This window comes from Girardinichthys multiradiatus, chromosome 21 (assembly GCF_021462225.1).
Source record: "Girardinichthys multiradiatus isolate DD_20200921_A chromosome 21, DD_fGirMul_XY1, whole genome shotgun sequence".
NCBI lineage: Eukaryota > Metazoa > Chordata > Actinopteri > Cyprinodontiformes > Goodeidae > Girardinichthys > Girardinichthys multiradiatus.
This window is the reverse complement of record NC_061813.1, coordinates 10433655-10454308: the sequence shown is the minus strand read 5'-3', so window position 1 is coordinate 10454308 and position 20654 is coordinate 10433655. Positions and strand designations below refer to the sequence as shown.

The 20654-nt window shown below is 41.7% G+C and overlaps 1 protein-coding gene across 3 annotated transcripts in view; it reads left to right on the top strand.

The window, feature by feature from the left end:
• The first annotated feature begins 1125 nt into the window (after window positions 1-1125).
• The window catches only part of nrp1a (neuropilin 1a), a 70594-nt gene continuing 51065 nt past the window's right edge, over window positions 1126-20654 (top strand). Inside the window, exons 1-3 of one of the 3 annotated variants that reach the window (XM_047349121.1) lie at window positions 1126-1617; window positions 2609-3067; window positions 4778-4952. In XM_047349121.1, the coding sequence (XP_047205077.1) occupies window positions 3001-3067; window positions 4778-4952 (242 nt within the window). In that variant the 5' untranslated portion in view covers window positions 1126-1617; window positions 2609-3000. Of the gene's footprint in view, window positions 1618-2420; window positions 3068-4777; window positions 4953-20654 lie in introns of those variants that run through there. The other 2 variants (XM_047349124.1, XM_047349123.1) reach the window with 2 other exon arrangements.

The window sequence follows — 20654 nt, the reverse complement described above, 5'->3', positions numbered from 1 at the left end:
CTTTTTAAGAACATTCACATAAGACACAGAAAATTCAAATTCAAGTCATAGTACCCCTTCCCACCCAACATGTGTTTGTGGGCCCCTTATGAATTTTACTTAGATGGGTACATGTACCCTAAGAAGACAACAACTGAGCTCACAATAGGCTTCTTTCAGGGGATTTGCTTGATTTCACTAAATAAAATCAATATGGGAAAAACCATCTGGGCTGGATATATAAGTTTGAGATGCGTCTCAGACTGTTATTACGAAAATCTGTTAAAATTGTCCAACATATCGAGGGCCTATTTGGATCTCTGTTTTTACTCAGTTATCCTGCATCAAACCCATGTAGGCAGTTAACATAGGGGTATTATTTAAACACATCCCAGGCTTTTGGGCTCTCAGAAGAGATGGTCCTTAGATAACATCGTGGTTAATTTCCGACATAGGTTTGATGGAGGACAAATTTTGGTTTAAATGGGGACCCATATATGTCCTCCATATGATGTCATGAATGTTGCAGTTTTAGTAGCTACAGTCTCCTGAGAAAGAAAGAAAGAAAGAAAGAAAGAAAGAAAGAAAGAAAGAAAGAAAGAAAGAAAGAAAGAAAGAAAGAAAGAAAGAAAGAAAGAAAGAAACCTCAGAGAAGTGTTGTTTTATTTAGAGTACAAGGACAGTGCATTGAATTGCCCAGGGGAAATACAGCAGTTCACCAATAATATTAACATGATGTGCCTGTGGGGTATGTGCAAGCTGCACTGACGTGACCTTAACGCACGTCTCGTTATTCGTTATCTCCTTGTGATATCCGTGCTCCCCTGGAGTTGGATATAGAATCAGAGGCTTCCCTAATATCCTTATAAGGCTTCTGAACGCGATCCTGCTGCATTGCTCTGCTCTTTATCATATGAGTATATCAAGCAGGAGGAAGATTGTTGGTGAGTGGATCAGAACTGTGGGATCGATCTCATCGAGGATGAGCGTGCTTTATGTTTACTGGGAGTTTCTGGCGCATCCAATAAAGGCTGCAGGCTGACAGCGAGCGAGCGCACAGGCAACTGCGTGAAATCTGCATATCGATTGCAGAGACTCACGCACGAAGAAAACAACTTCGCGCGCACCCGGGCTCTCATCTCGCTCTCCGCTCGTAAAGGGGGCGTGTGGGACTGGCACTGACTCAGACTCCCTCCCTTATTTGCATCAGTCAGTGGAAGAAGCGGAGAGCGGAGGCGCACGGAGGAGCACGGACCGAGACAGAGAAAGTTATTTTAGGAGATTATTTTACTGTTATTTTTTTATAGGCATTCTGTCGCTGCGGAGACTTTTGGGAACTGACCGCTGCCTCCCCTCACGCTGGCCAGGACAGTGAGCTGAATGAATCAGCGCGGGGTGAGGACTTGACTGCGCGCCGAGCGGAAGAGCCGCTCTCCGGGCAGCGGCTTTGCGCAGAGCTGCCCCGGACTCTGCGGGCGGTTCGAACTTGGGGAGGGAATAAGTTGGGTTTTCTTTCAGAAGAAAGGAAACCGGAGGAAACCCTGTCGGATCGTGCACTTTGCTCTGTTTTGTTGTTTTTTGGAAGCGAAAAGACAGGAGGGCTGGATGCCTGCCGGTCCGCGAACCATCAAGACGCAGGTGAATGCAGATGTTTTTATTTGACTTTATGTCAAAGATTGAAAGAGAAGGCGTCACAGAGCGCTGTGATATTTTTCTTCACAAAAATTCTTTTTCACACAGAATTCCATGAATTTGATTATTTTGACCAAATTCAAATGTTAAAGGCCCCCTTTGTTCTTCATTACTAATAAACGGTACAAATTAAATATACTTTTATATTATTAAATATCACAATATACAATTTCACACAACTGTGTGTTATATATCAGGCTTCCAGGTCCCCTTTGTGTGTTGTGATCCAGCAGTAAACCACTGTAGGCTCCTGAAATACGCTTTAATTGATTTCTTGAAACATTTCAGAGCGCTGACTTAATGGTGTCACGTTTGTGGGGCAGGTTTTAACAAACATGCACACTGGTGCGTACAATAAAATGCACAAAAAGAGGGAAAAAAAGGAAATAAATTGAGTCATCTGGCTCCAGAGCAGAAAACAGGGACATGTGACCCACTTCCACTGGAGTATGGAGGGTATTTAGAAAGATTCAGGAGTCACAAAGGGGACGTTTTGTAGTAATAATTCCAAACAAAAAGCGAGACAGCACTTCTCGGAGGGGAAGCCAATTCCTATAAATAAATAATCTGTTTATTGTTGTCAACGTGGTTTTTTTTTTTTATATCTGGCCGTGACCCATACGAAGGGTCCTGTTGAGTCACTACATCTTTTATTACTGTCTGGTTCTTTTTTTGTTAGATAGGATAGTGGGAGGGAGGAAAAAGGACACAGAGAGTGAGAGAGAGAGTGAGAGAGTGTCTTGTCACTTAACGAAGAGCTGTTGCTCAGTGTGCAACTCTGCTTACATATAAGGAACCTTTCAGACACAGGTTGGCTATAAAGAGCCAATTACCATTCTCCACTCTGAACACACAGAAGTAGTAAAAGGTGCGGAGCGCACGCATTAATAAGCAGTTTACCATCTCCTTGCTTTAAATTTCTTTGTGCGCTCCACAGCTAAGGATTATATCCATCATTCAACGGAGTAAGGACGCAAGGTGGAGGGGCGGAGGAATCGCATCTTTCGGCGTCTCCGAGGTGGAAATGGCAAGGCGGGCGCTGGAGAGAGAACAGCAGCCCGCGCAGGAGAGGAGACGGAGCAGGAGCTGAGTGACAGGATGCCCGCGACTTGACCGCTGAGCACACCGATTCAGCCTTTTTTTTTATTATTTTGCTGCAAAAGTACATTTCTGTTTTGTTTTGTTGAACTATAAAGAAGAGACATTCAAATACCAAAAAAAACAAACAAAAAAAAGCTTTTGGGGGATTTTAAAAAAACATCATCATTACTATTTCTTTCCTGGAGTGCTTTTTTCTGTTTTTTGAATTTCGGAGGAGACAAAACAAGGATGCATTGTGGATTAGTTTTTGTCCTGTTCATGGGATTCCTCCTGGTGCTCGAGGCTTTTAAAAACGGTAAGTGTGACATCTGATATCTGTATAAATAAAGCTTCTATGTACCCAGCAAAGCCACTAATCCCGATGTTTTTCCTAAAGATTACCCCCTCTGATCTCCGCTGATCTTTGGGCAAACTCTGACTTCTACCTGAAAACAGCCTAAAGCAAACTCATCATAGTACAATGCTTCAGTTAAAATCTTTTAATAAAATCATAACATAAAACATAAAAGTTGCTGAAGCAAACTTTAAACTATAGTAAAACATGATATTAAAAGCGTGGCATTGCTTCTCTCTAAATGAAATTGAATACATTTGCAAATTAAAACCTAATAAAGATGATAACTAATAATGGACAGTGTATCTGACTCAGAATGCAGATAAGAAAAGTCGATCTTTGTGTACATTAATAGATTCAAGCACCAAGTAGGCTACATATTTATTTTTATTTAGAACAAAAAAAAAAAAAAAAATCAAAAGGGTTCATGTTGACGGCAGAGCTAGGTTTTTATAAATAAATATATAGCTGCAAAAAGTGGGCCTTTAAAAATAGACTATGCCTATTTTTAATGATGAAACGCGCTGTCAGGATGAGGGAAGTTTGGAGGAACAAGCTGCGGATCAGCACTGACTTCAAAATCAAACTTTCCAGAGAAGCGTCTGTGCGTTCAGACTCGGGCTGATGTGTCTCACTTCCAAACTATAACTATATGCTTATATGAATATTAAACACAAAGGCACTGTGGCTTCTCTTTGTTAGGAGTTAACCGCACGCATGTGGCAGAATGGAGTTCTCTAATAGAAATAAACGCTCATAATAAATAATTTGTTGGCCTAATTTTTCTTTTTTAAATTATTAATCTCCGTTTTTGATTGAGCATCACGCGATGTTGTGTTCGTTGGTAATGTATTCAGTGCTCCAGTTATACGGTAAGAAAAAAAAAAAAAAAAAAAAAAGTTAACAGTCTTTCTACTGAAGTCTTAATTTACATATAGATTTTTATTTTAAAGATGCTGATTCAGATAAGGGTTAACTTTTATCCTTTAAGGTGTGAGGTGAATGGCAGAGAACGTTTATTGGTTGAATTTATCAACGTTCAAGAAGTTCAAAACTTTTTAAGTTAAGACTTTAAGACTTTGGTTGATAGAGTTTCTGTGTTGGAGCAGGAACTTTTGTTTGTATCGAGTTTAGCTGCAACACTAATGGTAATGCAACGGTAAAGTCAAACTTTCTAGCAAGTTAAGCTTTTTAACCCTGAGGTAACTGTTGCCCATAAATGCCACATCTTAGCTGAGGTTGTCAGGGAAACGGTTTACATGCCCTGTTAAAATAGATTGTAAAAGGTTTACTGTTGTTTTAGTGTCATCTTAATAAAAAATAAAAAAAACACTATTCTTAGGTTTTGTTTCTGTAAAATAGGCAATCTTATCTTAGTAATTAGACTGTAGTTTATTTTGTTGAATGTCTTTTAGCTGTTTAATAAACATATTTCTAATCCGATATATTGGTTTAAATTCGTCCAAATAAAATGTGGCCAAATTGTTACCAGTTTTCTTGGTTAAATTAACAGTTGGTTTTTTCAGTGTACTTACAGGACGCTGACTTGTGCGGATTTTACAGGATCTGGATTATCATTGTTACTATTTATATCACATGGGTTATGGGTTTTGGCGCAGCAAGCAATATATTATCTATCTTTGAAGAGCTGCCTTTCGCTCCTTTCTGCAGATAAATGCGGTGGCAACATCAGAATCTCCAGCCCCAGCTACCTCACGTCGCCCGGATACCCCATCTCCTACCCGCCCACTCAGAGGTGCGTGTGGGTCATCTCGGCGCCGGGTCCTCACCAGCGGATCCTTATCAACTTCAACCCGCATTTTGATCTGGAGGACCGAGAGTGCAAGTGAGTGATGAGAAACACATACCCCCTCTTTATACTTACAAATATATATGTATATATTGTTTTTCATCTATGGCCCCCTTTCCACACAAACGTAAAATCCCGTCCTGTTCTGTGTTCATTCAAAAAGCTATGTTCTGATCATGCGTGTGTGTGCATATCAGCGCTGTTGGCTGTGTGTGCGAGTGATGCTTCTTAATCCCCCTCCTTTCCCCCGCTTTCCTTCACCTTGTTGCACGCCAAACTGCGCCATCTAGCGCCTGAAAGCGCCAACAAACTATGTAAAAGTGATGCTGCTGCGGTGAGACACAAGGATGAAGGAATGTCTCGTCCCTACTGTTTGGTTTTGGGAAAGTCCATCATTTTTCGCATTTGCTGTGTGAGGTCATCTGGTTGTAATATTGATTAGAATGTGTGGGATTTTTTTAGGGACAACATTTCCTCAAAGAAAAACCAGCTGTGTTTACTTTGCTTAAAATGAAATCCCAAGTAAGATATATTCCCATTACTTTGTAAAGTAAAAGGTGAAAGGTTCCAGGAAATGGTTGCATTAACTCTTTCTTTATCGGAGTTATGCCTGTTTTAATGTAAGTGATATGATACATCACCCAGGGTGGCACCCTTTTAGGGGGTGGCATAAGCACCTAGGGAAAAAAGCTGAAAAAAATGATTTCTCAGTTGAAACAGGTTTTCTGTTGTTATTATTGTTATTATTTGCATTTTTCACATGTCCAGTCAAGAAAATGGTGGTATGATGCAGGCAGCTATTGCCACTGAAGTTAGTTTCTAATTCATGATTCCTATTTGTTGCTAAATTACTGGACTACTTAACTTTTTCAAAAGAATAAGAATTGCATTCGATCATCTCTAGTTCAAAACCTTAAATACATAGACTGGTAAAACCTGGGAGTGAAGAATTCTACACTGAAAAGAGATTATTTAAAATACAGATTAAGATTAAGTACATCTTTATTCTATTTCTGTAAACACACAAAAAATTACATTTCTAATTTTTTTTTGTCAACAGGACAATCATACATTGAGAAAGGCATGAAAACCATAATATATAGAATGGTCAAAACTGGAATGAAATATTCTACATTAATTACAGATTCTCTAAAACACAGATTAGTAATTAGTCAAACACATAGGTGGGTTGCAGGAGTGGCAGGACAGCAATCATGCAAGAACAGCCTTAACATCCCCTCCAAACTTCCACCCTTTAAAGGTGAGCCGCTCTTCGACAGTTGGTAACCGATCCTTATTTGACTTGTAAGCCACGAGCTGTTGCATCCAGAAAAAGGCTAAGCAGCCGGCCTATTGTCAGACAGGTAGTTTGAACTGCTGAAACCAGAGACAGTCAGTAATGTGATGAGGCTGAGTCAGTGTGGGTGCCCTGAGGTAAGCTTTGCTGGGCTCACTGCCTCACTCTGATTTCTTGTCTTTATGCATGTGTGTGTGTGTCAGCCCTGTTCTGTCTCAGCTGTTTGTTTACGCTGCAGGGCTCCGGAGAGTGCAGAGCTTTGCTGGATCCTCTTACTGTATCCCCACTCCACCCAAAATTGGGGACCCTGCGCTTCCTTTGTGCTCCCTGAATGGTCCCTGTATACACTTGCAGCAGCTTCCCTTTTTTCCCAAACCTGGTATTTAAATCCCATTTTAACCTTTCTTTATTGTTGCCAGAGATTTATGGCAGGCTGTGAATGCTGCTGTCCTTTAGCAGCTGGATGCTCTTTGACACTTCTTTTGGTTCCAGTGTCAGCCCGGGGGGGGAGGGTCTGTGAATGAAGTCCAATATGTAGAAACAGGGGGCGAGGAAGGGACAGGAGGAGGAGGAAGAAGTTTCAGTAACAATGCCTGTGTTAATCTAATTAGTTAGGAATGAACATATTGAACATGCTGGAGGAGAAATTGAGTTCCTCCAGGCCTCTTGGAAGTGAGTTTGCTTGTGGTAAGGAAGGAGGGCAGGTTTTTGAGTTTAGAGAGTATATGATTTATCTTTTACACATTAGCACTGCGCTTTCCTTTAGGAGACACATTGAATGTCTGCAGAACTTGGCTATATCTGAGAATCTTCCTGTCTTAACTGCTCTATTTAATGCCTATATTAGCAGTAAGAAGTAATAAAAATGCATTTACCCATTGACCCAGATGAACAACATTTAGGTTCTTGCAATAATCAGCATTTTTCTCTGATGAATTACACATTCAAAGCAAGCATTAGTACCAGTGCTGTGGTCAGAAGGGTTCCTAATCACTTGTTTCCAGCATCCGTTGACAAATGACCCAGGCAGACAGCTGCAAAACCCAAGTCTGAGATGAATTCAGATGGGCCTTGCACAGCTTTTACTCAAAAAAAGGGTGATCCCAATCCAAACCCCAGCCCTATTTTTATCTTAGTGAGCCGTGTCATTTTTGCAAATATAGTGTTTTTCACGGGACTTTAGTCACACTTTACGATGTATTCCAATTTCTCCTTGGATTTCGATTTTTTAAAAGTGCCAGCATGGAGTGAACCCATTTTTTTTTTTTCTACCAATTATTTTGAAATATGAGGCTGTGTAACACCAGAGTGTCAGTATGAGCAGAGTTTTTGAAGATTGTAGTGCCTTCCAAATATATTTAAACCCCATAAACCTTTCCTGGTTTTGTCAAGTTGCAGCCACAAACTTTAAAGTATTTTTTTAGGCTAGATAAACTGATAGATGTTTTAGTAATAATATTTTATGTGATAGACCAACACAAAGTACTGCAAAATCATGAAATAAAAAGAAAATTATGCCTAGATTTTAACTTTTTTTACAAACAAAAACAAAAAAATATATGGCATGAATTTGGATTCACCCTCAACCGAATTTTGTAGAACCACCTTTCAACCCTGTGACTGCTGCAAGTCTATAGGGAGTGTCTCTAACAGCTTTAACTACTTAGAGGCAAAACGTTTGGCCCATTCCTCTTTGCAAACAAGCTCAAGCTCAGTCAGAATGGAAGGCAAGCATCTTTGATCATAATTATTTTTAAGTCCTGCCTTCTCCATTAGATTTAGGTCTGAACTTTGACTGGAATATACTAACACATGCATATGCTTTAATCCCAGGGTTCAGGGTTATTGTCCTGCTGTAAGATACATTTCCTCCCCAGTCTTTTTTCAGCTCCATTCATTTTCTCATCAATTTTGACCACCTTCCATTTCCAAGCTGAAGAGTACACACCATGATGCTGCCACCACCATGTTTCACCATGTAACTGGTGTGTTCAGAGTACTCTGTACTACTTTGGGTTCATCTGTCAAACTAAATGCAAATAAAATCTATTGACGTTTGTGGTTGAAATGTGAAAAACAAAGGGAAAGTTTAGGAGGTATTAATACTCTTTGCAAGGCATTGTATGTTTCAGCTGTACAGTTGGGTGAAATTTCAGTTGGATGCATCAGACTCCCCGTCGCAGCTTCTCTCACCAAACAAGCTCCTTACATAATGGAAACTGATGAGATCCAGAATGCCTGCCTTATCTGATAGACTGCTAAAGTGGGTGGGGGTGGAGGGGGAGGCAGTGGGGCTCACAATGCATGTTTCAGTGCACTGCCATACAATCTAATTAGTGGACCAATGGAACACACATGCACCACATGTTCCTCCAACATGGGTCTTATCAGCAAACCAAACAAGAACCACTCAAAGTGGTGCTTGTAAAAAGAAAAACAAGTCTCTGCCGAGTGGAGTCTGGCTGCCGTGCTGCTGTTGCTCGTGCACGCTGCCCTTGACAGGTTTGTTTAGGGAAGTGCACAGGCCTGTATCCTGAGAGCGGCAGGAGGAAAACACTCCATCACAGAGATAAGGAGACTAAGTGAGCCTTGCGATTCTGAATGCATGACGTGTTTACCATTCACGCACTGTTGTAGACTTTCACAGAGTGGAGTTTCGGACGGGCTGTGCCCAACACCTCTTGCAGCTAATGAAGTTTGAGGAAAAAGGTGCAGGCTTCATCAAGGCAAATATTTGAGGTCAATTTGCTCTGAAAATCAGTAGAATGAGCTAGCTGAGCTCAGGCATAAAAAGCCAACTAAGCAAACAGATATGCTTGCAATCCACTCCTCCTCCTTGCATCTATTCTTTGTTCCTCAGGGAGCTGATAAGGCCTGTCAGCCTCAATTGGCTGCATCTGAAGGAAGAATGGAAACTTTAGTAGATTTGAATCTAAACAGGTGACAGAGTGGCACACCTGATAGGCAATTCATCTGCTTTAAAAGGAATAATACAGCTGATTTTTTTTTCTCTTTAGAGGTTTAATAAAGTTTGAGTTTCAGAACTTACTTTAACAAGTTCCCTGAAGCTTACATCCCACCCCCACCCAACCTCTTCTTATCCTGCTGACTTGAAGAGGAGAGCCAACACTGTTTGGATCCGGCCAGCTCCTGACAACACTATGAATCTTTGATAGTGTGGGATTTGCTGACCAGACCAGAAAACAGTTCAGTGTTGAACACAGTAAAATTCCTTGCAGTCAGCCAGTCGGCCAGTCAGTCAGGCAGAGATTCAGTCTTGTTTGTTTTGGAGGAGCAGAAGAGTTTGGTTGAAAACTAGAAGGGATAAAATGGTAGACTCATCCTTCTCAGCAATTCCTTATGTTTCTGCTTTTCTTCCCTGGTGTTATTTTTCTTTCCAGGCCTCACAGAAATTCCAGTGTGACAGTGTTTGGCCTAGATGGGGAGAAGTTTGGATGAGCTGTATGGCAGGGTGGTATAAGGCAGCTAAACGATTTGAGGAATGCTATTTGAGGGGAAAGTCATTGAAAACCTATCAGCGGGTCAGGCTTCAAAAGCCAACAGGAACCCAAGCCTACATTTAGGTGCCAAAATTTAAAAAATGGAAAAGGGATCTTAGATTTTCTCACTTTCCTTCTCATTGCTCATTTAGGTCAATACCCCATTGTGTTTCCTCTTGTAGAGCTTCTTGGCCAGCCAGGAAAGAAAACATTCTCCACAGTGTACCTTATTCAATAGACATCCTGCCTTTCCTGGCCTTTTTGAGCAGGCTAAGACTCCTGAGAGAAGCTTGGGAAAGAAGAGTGTTGACCTATCCCACATCTAAAGCTAGATCTGCCTCATGCGCAATCCCATTGACTCAGTGTACTACAAAGAGAGTCACCTGTTTCTAGGAAGTGACAGTGTGGGACAGAAGGGGGCTTTAGCGAAAAGTGCCACTCAGTAATTTTCTTAATTCCGTTCATTCTGACTCAATGGCTCCATGACAAAGAGCAGTCGAGCCTCACAGCTGGAAAGTGAGGAAGAATGGTCACTTCTCATACCTCAATGCAAGGCAGCCATGAACAACTGAAACAGATGAACAGAGGAAAACAAATAAGGCAGGAATGCAGCCTTTTTTGTCAACAGCCCAACAAAGACGGTTTGACATTAGGTTGTCTGGCCTGTTCGTGATCTGGAAAAGGATTTGCTTTCTTCTTTAAAGCACAAGTCAAAGAGGTGTTGTAGTTAAAGTAGAAGCACAAAAATAGAGCGGTAAACTTGATTGCTAAGGGGGCCGCCGCTTCTTTTAACTACCTTCCTCATCAAAGACAGCAGAATGTGTGCAAGTTGGTATTTTCCACAACAATAGACTCCCACAGTTCATAGCAGTGGAAATCAAATTAGGCTTTAAATTGCAAACTGAAGCGGTGCCCCTTGGAAGAAGAGATTGTCAGAAGAGCAATCCACTTTAAATACAAGTTGTTTGCACCTCACGGCAATTATATCTAACCCTATGTTGTCAGCATGGTAAAACGGTGAGAAAGGCACTCTGCGTTTTAAACATCTATTTGCAATATGGCTGCGTTGTTCAGTGATTAGGTAGGGGCAGCATTCAAAGGGAAAAGAGGAGCAAAGCCGCAGTGCTGATGTGTTTTAAAGGTTCACCTGGTTAATTACGTCGAGGGCAAAGAATCCCTGACAGGAGACAGAGATGCTGTATGAGACAGCCATTGCCCTTCACATTCATTGCTCTTTCTTTTTATTTCCTTTAACTGTAGAGGGGTTACTTCCTGGCTAATGACCAGGACTAAAATAGGTCATTGTAAGTACGTGTGTCTGTGTCTGTATGTGTGAGTAAGGCTGTTGAGTGTCTTATTTTTAATCCACCACTAAAGTGTTTCACCTTGGCCGCAGCTTGGAAGGGCAGCCTGATTGAAAAGCTTTCGGGCCGTGGCATCTGCCGTCCTCCCCGTTGCTTTGTCACCACTTTGATTCATGCACAGCCTGACCACAACTGGGAGGCGAGCCACTCTACCTCACAACGGGACTCAAGTTCCTTTCACAGCAGAGGGAATAGAAAAAGGCAAAACCGAGGTAGAGGAGGAGAGAAAGAGGTTCCTGCTCATAAATAAGCCATTGGATTTCAGGCTTCACACTCTCACATGTCTGTTTTGTTTCTTTTTTTTTACTACTGGACTAGTGTCTGTAAGCTGCTTTTGGCATATGACTGGTTGTTTAATCTTTTCCTTCTTCCCTCTGAGTCTTGAACCAACACAAGCTTCCCTACATAGAGGTTTTTGAATGACGCTGCAGCCCAGTATAATGAGTACCGTCTGTCCCACACACATATTTCACAAAAAAAAAAAAAACAAATACAACAAGTAAGAATCTATTTTATAAATGAAAAAAGAGTTACTTCAGGTCATTGTTTGTAGGTGGCATAGGGTCACTTTGGCTGATAGATGAGAGGTCAAGAACAGCCTGGACAGGTCGTCTGTCCATCCTAGGGCAACACCAAGACACCTGAGGAAAGTTTAATGCGGCAAGTGGGAGGAAACCAGACTACCTGGAGAAAAACCATGCATGCTCAGGAAGAACATGTTAACCCTGCACAAAATTCCCCCATCCTGGGTTCAGACCATTCACCTTCTTATTGTGATACAACTTTAGCTGAACTGAAGAGTTGGGCTCTGGATGCTTTAACACAGCATATCCTGCCTTGTCAGACATGCGTCATTCAGTGGTCTTACCTTGAATAAAGGCCTATGACTTTGATTGATGTGACCGCAGCTTGGCACAGGTTGTTTCTTGCCCCAACACTCCACTGCTTACCAGGGTGGTGAGAAGAGGGAAGGCTCAGCAACCGCTGGGATTCTAACTCAAACAATCAAATAAGTACCCAGAGGGATTTTGGTTAAACCTAAGTTTGTTTGCAGTGGGTAAAGAGGAGAGATTGGTAGGAAGTAGGAAGCCAAGCACCCTTCTGTCACTGCCCGGTACCCTGGGGTCATTTATGGTTGCTATATTTGCCCACAGCAGGCTGCAGTCTTGTTTGTGTTTCTCTGCCACTCAGTCTTGCGTGATTGGACCAGTGCACCAGGCAAGACAGTGATTGATGGGTTGATATCCAGCTGCTCCCTGATTGATTTAGAGACACTCAACAATCCCTCGCTTTGTTTGCTCTTTGCATGATTTCGCCACACTAAATTGCCAACATTAGTTGTGGTCTATCCTTTTCATTACGGCAACAATTGCATTCTCTTCTCAGTCCCCTATTTCTGCCATTAGACAAGGGAAAATGTGAAAGAGGACAGCCTAACAGCAATCTTTTTTGGCATTATCTCAGTGGGCTAAAGTGCTGAAAGCATTATTAGTAGCGTTCTTCACTGGCGCCTGGCCAGCCTTTCCAGGATGACCCCTATGTGCACTGGATAAGTGACAGGAGAGCCTCTCTTCTCTGTGCTGATGGCCTCAAGTAAGGCAGGCATGTTTGATTGTCAGGTGAGCAAGTGGAAGTGTCACACTGTCCTTCAAATGTTGGCAGTAGGTGACTGACCAGCAGAAACCTAATCAGTTGTTTAATGCCAAGAATTTCCCCCTCCTTGCCCGATGCCACAGAGGAGATGTACCGCTTGGCACATGTCCTGCACAGCATGAACTATTTGACTTCCAAAGTGCTGCATCATTGGAAAACCTGAGCTTTTTGTACGCATAGGGAACATTGCAACCGCAAAATAGATATAAGGGATAGGGATTTGAACATTAAACACCACACCTTTGAACTGATCTGCGTTCAAAGGAAGCTGCCAGATTCTAAAAACAGCGGGCTTACATGCTTGTGCTTGCGAATATCATCCTCTTATGGAAACATCCTTTTTCAGTTTCTTTTTCCATTTTACTTTATGCATGTTTCCTGTTAAGATCTAGAAATAAACATTATTTGTCTCAGGTTTGTTGGGTTAATTTAGACTGGCTCTGACTGTGTAGGTTAGGTGCATACACTAAGCGGGACAAACGACATCATCCTTAACGCTCCCACGGGGTGTGATCACAGTCCTCCAGGCTGTATGTCCAGCCTTTGACCGGGTCATGATGCATCCAGCCAAGCCTGGTCTTTGACCTGCCCAACCCCCCCTCTGTCAACCCTTTCACGGGCTCCAGGGAGGTCAGGGAAGAGAAAGAGGAGGAAGAGCACCGGGGGGAACGGATGGAGTATTTAATTGAATAAATCCCAGTGCAGTTATTATTACCACTGCCCTCAAGCATCCTTTCCTTTGCAAATCCTTGTGTAAGAATCTTAGCAAGAGCTCATGCTTTATGTTGTTGAACCCCTTATAGTAATTTTGCTGTTTGTTTTGGAGCTGCCTCTATTAGCTTTTTATCATTTCCCTCTTCCATCGCTCTTTCTTTTAACAACTCTGCATTCATTCCTTCTCTATCTCGCTCCGCAGTTTGCCTTTTTACTAACAAATGTGGTCACACCTTACTGTTCCTGTCTTTAACTCACCGTCTTCAACTCACCGTCCTCCTTTCTCTTCTGTTGCTCTCGGGTCCTTTAAGTACTGCTCCTCGCATGCAAGGTTCATTACCCGTTGGGAGACCTCTCCTAGCTATCCACCGCCTCAGAAACAGACAATTTACTTGCAAAATATCGTTTTGAAGGAAAGCATATCATTGCTGTTGCTGCTCTCTTGTCAGGTTATGAATTGTTCAAGTCATAAAGTGCTCATGGGATTGATTTTACTTTAAATTTTAGCTCATTTGGCCACTTAGTCCAAATTGTTTACCAGTATCTCAATATTCTGTAATATTGTGTCTTGTAATAAGGTTCCAGTGAATTTACCAGTAAGAGTGTACATTCCTGTCATCAACAGGAGAAAGTTAGTCTTGGTCTAAGCAATATTGAAGAAACAAATCTGTCCAGGCCAAAAGATTTGGCATTGACACGAATGTTGTGTTTTGTTGCTTATAAAACACTTTCATTAACAAAATTTTTTTTAATTTATTTTGGAACTGAGTACAATTTCTGCACTTCATTCTACCTTGTAGGATTCTGATGGGAATTTCTGAGTCAAATCCTGACTGATAGTGAGACATTCTTGCCTTCTTAGTGCTTGAGGTTAATAAGTTTATCAGTTTCAATTGATCCACTTTGTAGAACTGTCAACAGGTTATTGATAGGATTCAGATCCCAGGAGTTTCACGGCTTTGTGTCCAACATTTTAACATTTGCGCCAGTTTGTGACAGTGTGATTCACTGCTCCATCAAGCAGAAAAATACACATATCATCATGATGGACTGTTGGAGGAAGGTAATAGCTCTTGGTGAACAGTTGGTTCCCACTCTTTATGCATTACAGTGTTATTGGCAGAAGTGGGCATACATCCACTGCCTTGGATTAGAAGAATCCCCACACATGGGTTGTATCAGGATAGACACATGATTAATTGCAGCTTTCACCTTCAGCAGCGGTATTCTTAGCGGCACAAAGACTTGCAATGCAATGGTTTCAACTGGAATATTTCATGGCTTCACCTTTTCTGCTATTACTGTACTGAAATGAAGTTGGCTAATCATTTGGTGATTCACCCCAAATACGCCAAAAACATATTTGTAACTATGGAATTTAGTAAAACAAAGCTATTTGCACAAGATTTGTGGCTTTGGCTCAGTCAGCCTGTATAAATTATTTTCAGCCTATTTTAAATTCAACAAAAACAAAAGTAGATACATTATTTGCAGAACAATTGGTTTTTATCATCCCCATTACCTATTTCACAACTGTAACAATGGTACATTTACATGGAATCTGTTGCAATTCCAAACCGAATAACACACCCTGAAGCAACAATCCCTCCTGCCCAGCAGCATGCTGTATTCACGTCACTCAGGTGTTTCATGTTGAGAGGGAGCAACAAGAATAAGGCAGAGAAGTTGTTGTTTGAAAGGCCCAACTGTAAAAGTCCTCCCTCCTGCCGGGCCACATCGTCCCTCTCTCCCAGTGCCCTGTTATTTTTACCCTTGACTTCTCATTGTTGTAGCGACAGCGCATCATCCGAGCCATGCCGCCGACCCCCGTGGACTACTCTCTCCTCACTCACCCCTGCCTGTCCCTCGCTCCTGTGTAATCAGAGATCCTCTCAAATGTCAAGGTGGGACAAATGGGAGCCATTCCCTCCAGTAATGACCCCCAGAAATGGGCTGGAGTGGTTCTCTTTCTCTCCCTCTAGCTTTGAGACAACATATGCTCCCTTTCATCCCCTCTATCTTTTGCTTTCTTTCTTTCAATTTTATACCAGTTTCCAGCTTTGCAAGGGTTCTTTGTGAATCATATCACAGAGTTTCAGGCCGTGGTGTTAGGAAAATGTTAAACCTTTTCAAGTGAGAGTGTATAATTGATCTATTACACAGCTCTCAGTCAGAGTGACTATATAATAAGGCCATTACTACAAGGTTTATGAAGGTTTAATTTTTTTTAAACAAGCCAAAAGGTGGGTTGTTTCATTTGTAAAAGAAGGCAGAGTGTGAATATTTACATTGGCATTCTCAGATGTACTTGTGCTGTATTTGCTGTCTTTATAGCAATTGTAAGCCTCAGGCCCAGTTAGCAGCAGAAAAAAGTGCTAAATGTTTTGATTTTTTCTTTCTATTTTGCCATTAGCAGTTTTCTAAATCACTGCACTTAGCCAGTCTCACAACATTTGTGATAAAAAAGATGTGTGATGGAAAAGAGATGAGGGACCTGCTTGATGACATTGCGAATGCATTTTAGGCCTAGTCTTAATAATGATTATGATTTTTTATTTCACAGTTTGCAAGAACCAGTGAAATTTAGTAATTTGACAATAACCATTTGTTGCCCTGTTAGTTGAAATTTTGTGATTTCACAGCACATTTTCTGATTTCAGGACATATAAGCCTTTTTTCTGATGGACATTTGCGTCACACTTTTTGATTTAATAACACAAAAGGTTATTTTGTTCGATGTTAAAAAATGTAGCTTTTTCTTTATTGTTACTTAAAAACAGATTGAGGTAGTCTGGGAGAGCCTTGAATAGAGCTTTAGTATTTTACAGATCTGGGTAAGTATGAAAACAAAGCTTGGGCCTGGAAGATTGGGTCTGGGAAGGTGCAACGTTTTCAAGAGAAAATTATGTCTGAACCCAGAAAAGAGAATACCAATCAATTGATATTTTTGTCGAATTAGATTTTATTTGTAATATAAAACACAAGGCAAGCATAGTTGTTTTTTTTGTTTTTTTTGCTGAGACCTCTGCTATATATTAAGATTACTCTAATCAGGTTATCTTGACCTATTTCTCACACTTCACAGATTTAATTAGGGAAGAAACTAGCTCCAAGCAAGATGAATTGCAGTGTGTACAAATCTTCTGCAGCCCTGAATAGTAGAAGAAAGCAAATCAGCTGAACAGCACAAGGGCTTGCTCGTAGGTCAGAGTCTTACATAAGAGTTGGGCTGCCTGCTAACAGTTGGAGCTATTGTGAAAGTTTGCTTCTCCAGCTCATTTAAAACTACACACCCTCCACCCATCCCTGTTCTGACTTCTAAACCCTGTGGTGCAGAAAGGACCCCCCACCCTTGGGGCAGAAAACGCTCTCTGTCACTGTGTGCTCGTATTTCTGAATAAGAGATTATTACGCATGTTGCAGAGGGAGGCTGGATGCAATAATAGAACCTAAACGGCCAAATTCATTAATTTGATTGTTGGCAACAGCAGATCTCTCGACAGTGTAATTAGGGAAGCTAATGGATGCGAGCATGCTAAATCCATCAGTGCTAATGATAATTGCAGCGTAGGAATATGCTCTACAAGCTCGTGGCCAAGGCGAAATTGGGAACGAGCTACGACATCTAAAAATATTCAGCAGCGTCAAGCTGAAAGGAGCCACCCAAAGATACTTATTGGATGGGCGCAGCTGGGCCTTCAAAAAGGGAAAACATCCAGCTTTGCATCCATGTATTTTATCTTTATTCCATACTTGTGGAAACATGTATGTTGTGTAAAACAGATGCGCCCACAAGGAATCACTTTTGAGGCCAGCAGCTCGGATTGGTTGGTGGTTTATCCCGCTGAGTGAGTTGCCACATTCTAAACTCCTGCAGCTATGTTCTGTGGAGTCCCAATATTGGTTGAGATGATAGCTTTGAAGGTCTGCAGACCTTTTTATGGTTTATGGCCAAATATTTGCTAAAAGTATTTGATATGCTGCTTTGATAAAAAAAAAAAAAAATCTTCATGTGCAAGTCAATAAGGTGAAAATATTTGCTAAAAACACAGAGATGTAAACAGGCTTTACCAAGATATTTTATTTAATCTCAATGGCCACTTTTTTAGGTACATGTGCTCGACTGCTTGTTAACACAAATAGCATTTCAATGACTCGGTGCATATAGGCAAGTAGACATGATAAAGATCATTTGTTCAAACCAATCTTTAGAATTAGGGAGACAGAAAGAAGTTACTTTGAATATGGCAGACTGGTTCAACATGATATAAAGACAGCAGTAGCTCAAACAACCACTCATCACAACAAAGGTGTAAGGAAGGCCATCTCTTAAACCAAAATAAAGTTAAATCTGCAGCAAATGTCACAAAGCTCAAATTGTCTCTTACTTGAACATAAAAGTGGGTTCACTGTACTCAAATGGTCTCCAAAGTCATTAGATTTCAGGCAGGTAGAGGATATTTGGGATGTGGTAGGACAGGAGATTCAGTGTCATAGATGTACAGCTGATAAGCCTGTCGCAACTAGTTATGTGGATCAAAATCTCTGAGCGTCTTCGACATCTCATTAAATCAATACTACAAAGACTTGAGGCTGTTCTAAAGGCAAGAGGGGGACCAAACCCAAGCATTATCAAGGTGTACCTAATAAAGTGGCTGGTGAGTATGGTTTTATTTGCCCAGGGCAATAGGACTCCATTGATTCCTAAGAAAAAGGGCACCCATTGGCCTGACTTGAGTTAATGAATCTCCTATCCAGCTAGGAGGCAGAGGTTTGAGGTTCAGAGGTTTGGCCTGTCTGTAACTCAAAGATAAGCATGATTTCATGCTCTTTGTACAAATGTTAATGATGCTTTGCCTTGCCCTCAAGTGACTATTTGTTAGACGGGGACTTGTTGATACCTGAGATCTGTGAGTTGAAGTTTTCTGACAGCTGACAGCAAGGTCTTTCTTTCCCTGCTAACTCTCCTTGTACCTCACAGAGCTGTCCTGAGTTCATTGTTTAGATCTTTGCACTTGTGTTACCCAGAGGTGTTTTGACATGTTGTAGGTGACATGTTTTTTTTTTTGTTTTTTTTCCAACAACAAGCTATACTCTGTCAGAACCAGAAAACAGAAATCCAAGCAAATGGGCCAGACATTTACTGAGGATGCACAGGGCAGTTGCAAAGAAAATAATTGTGTTCTGGGGTTTTCTGCAGAATGCTCAAGCTTATAAATGGTCTGATTAAGGAAGCTAACCAATTCTATGAGGCTTATACAGTCTGTCATAGCATTGTTCCATTGCTTCAGATTGTATTGCCTTTGTAGAACCATATCAAGCAGACATTTATAGAGGGAGGACAGATTATTTCCATGGGAAAGCTTCAGGCAATATAACTGTTATATTGTTAGACCACCGGTTTGTCGCCTTCTCTTCAGCTTTGCACAGAGGACTAATGTTCTCGTTTGACACTGGCGGATTGCTTTTTCTCTGTGCCTGAAGAAAGAAGGCAGCCTAATGTGTTTGGGTTGGTGAAGCGAAGGTCGTTGAGAATTACATTCAACCCCTACTCTCTTACCCTCTTTTCTCTTTTTTTCTCTTTAATTTCCCCACTGGATTGGCAAACCGTTTTCACTATTAGCGCTGTGGTTGGCAGTCCCTGTGCGCCCAAGTGTGTGTGTACTTATCTGTGTGTGTGTTGTGGCCCACCCACACCCAAAGCAGACTTGACAGATAAAAAGCTGCATGGCTCAACTGGATTGTATTGTCATGAGGAAAAAGAACAGCAAGCGGCAGCAGAAGTCATAAAATATAAGCATTCCCACACGTGTGCCTGAGAAGAGGATTCTAAGTCTAACTTGAAAGGTCAGCGGGAAATAGAGCAGTGGCAAAACACCAAAACTGTGATTGTGTCTGGGGCTTTTCTAAGTGGGACAAATCCATAGACTTGTTTTATGATCCTAGATAGAGGTTGTTAACTGTCCTGTCCCCCCTAAAGACCCTGAACCACAGAAGCGAGTACCTGCAGGTGTTTAGAACGATAGATTAGAGCTACATTTAGCACAGCTGGCAACAGGAGAGACTTGAGAAGGCATCAAACTGCCCAGCCAAGCGCTGCCCATAACGCCTTCCAGATGATGAGGGCCTGGATGGATCTGTGTTAACCAAGCTGGGAGTGTGGACACACTGGAGCGGAACCATTGGAGTTCTGGCTGATGCACCACTCATTTAGGCACAAATAGAGACATTCTGAAGAAAGAGGTTCCTATCATTTACAGCGAGGACCCCCCGGGTGTGTCTGTCTTCCATCTGCCTTCTATCCCCCTGCTGTGCCGGCATAACGAAGGCCATCAGAGCTGATGATACGCTGGGGTAAAAATGCAGTAAACAGCTTCTTCTTCTTTGACTGGTAAGAAAACAGGACAAAGATCAGAGTTGATGCTACTTATCTGCAAATGCTACGACATCATTGCACCCAACACAATATGCATTTTTAACACTCGGCAGAGTTCCTCCTGCTGTACCAAAGCAGCCGGCTCTTTTCATCGCAGTGATGCATCTCAGTATCAATTTTTTAAGGCATCTGGCAAAGCTCAGCTTTTGGCAGTTGCAATGCGGGGAATGGTAAGATAGCTGCAAAGACAGAGGATCTGAGGTGAATTATAAGTCTGGTGATAGATCAGAGGAGGGCCATGGAAAGATTGATGCTCTGTGCTGTGAGCCAGGAGCTAAGAAGAGGAGAGGAGAGGAGAGGAGAGGAGAGGAGAGGAGAGGAGAGGAGAGGAGAGGAGAGGAGAGGAGAGGAGAGGAGAGGAGAGGAGAGGAGAGGAGAGGAGAGGAGAGGAGAGGAGAGGAGAGGAAAATATACCAACTACATCTGAACAATCATTTGTGGCTGTTAAAAACTAAAATAGCTTGTATTCATAGTAGACTGTATGACATAATTCTAAAAGCAGCCCGACAAATGAGTTACTTCCTGGCTATTTGATCGAAGACAGGGGAGAAACACACTGTAAACAACATGTAAAACATATGTTTTCTTTCACTGAGCTGCAGCTGATAAAGGGGTCAGAAACAAAGTGGTGCCTGTGTAAGCCTAGTACGGCTGTTTCTACAGCTGTTGGCCTTATGAATTAGGTGGGAAAGGACCTGGTCTGAAATCACAAAATAATCACAACAAAAACACTGAGATGCCAAAAAAATGGGGGTTTTCCAAAGAAACACAGAT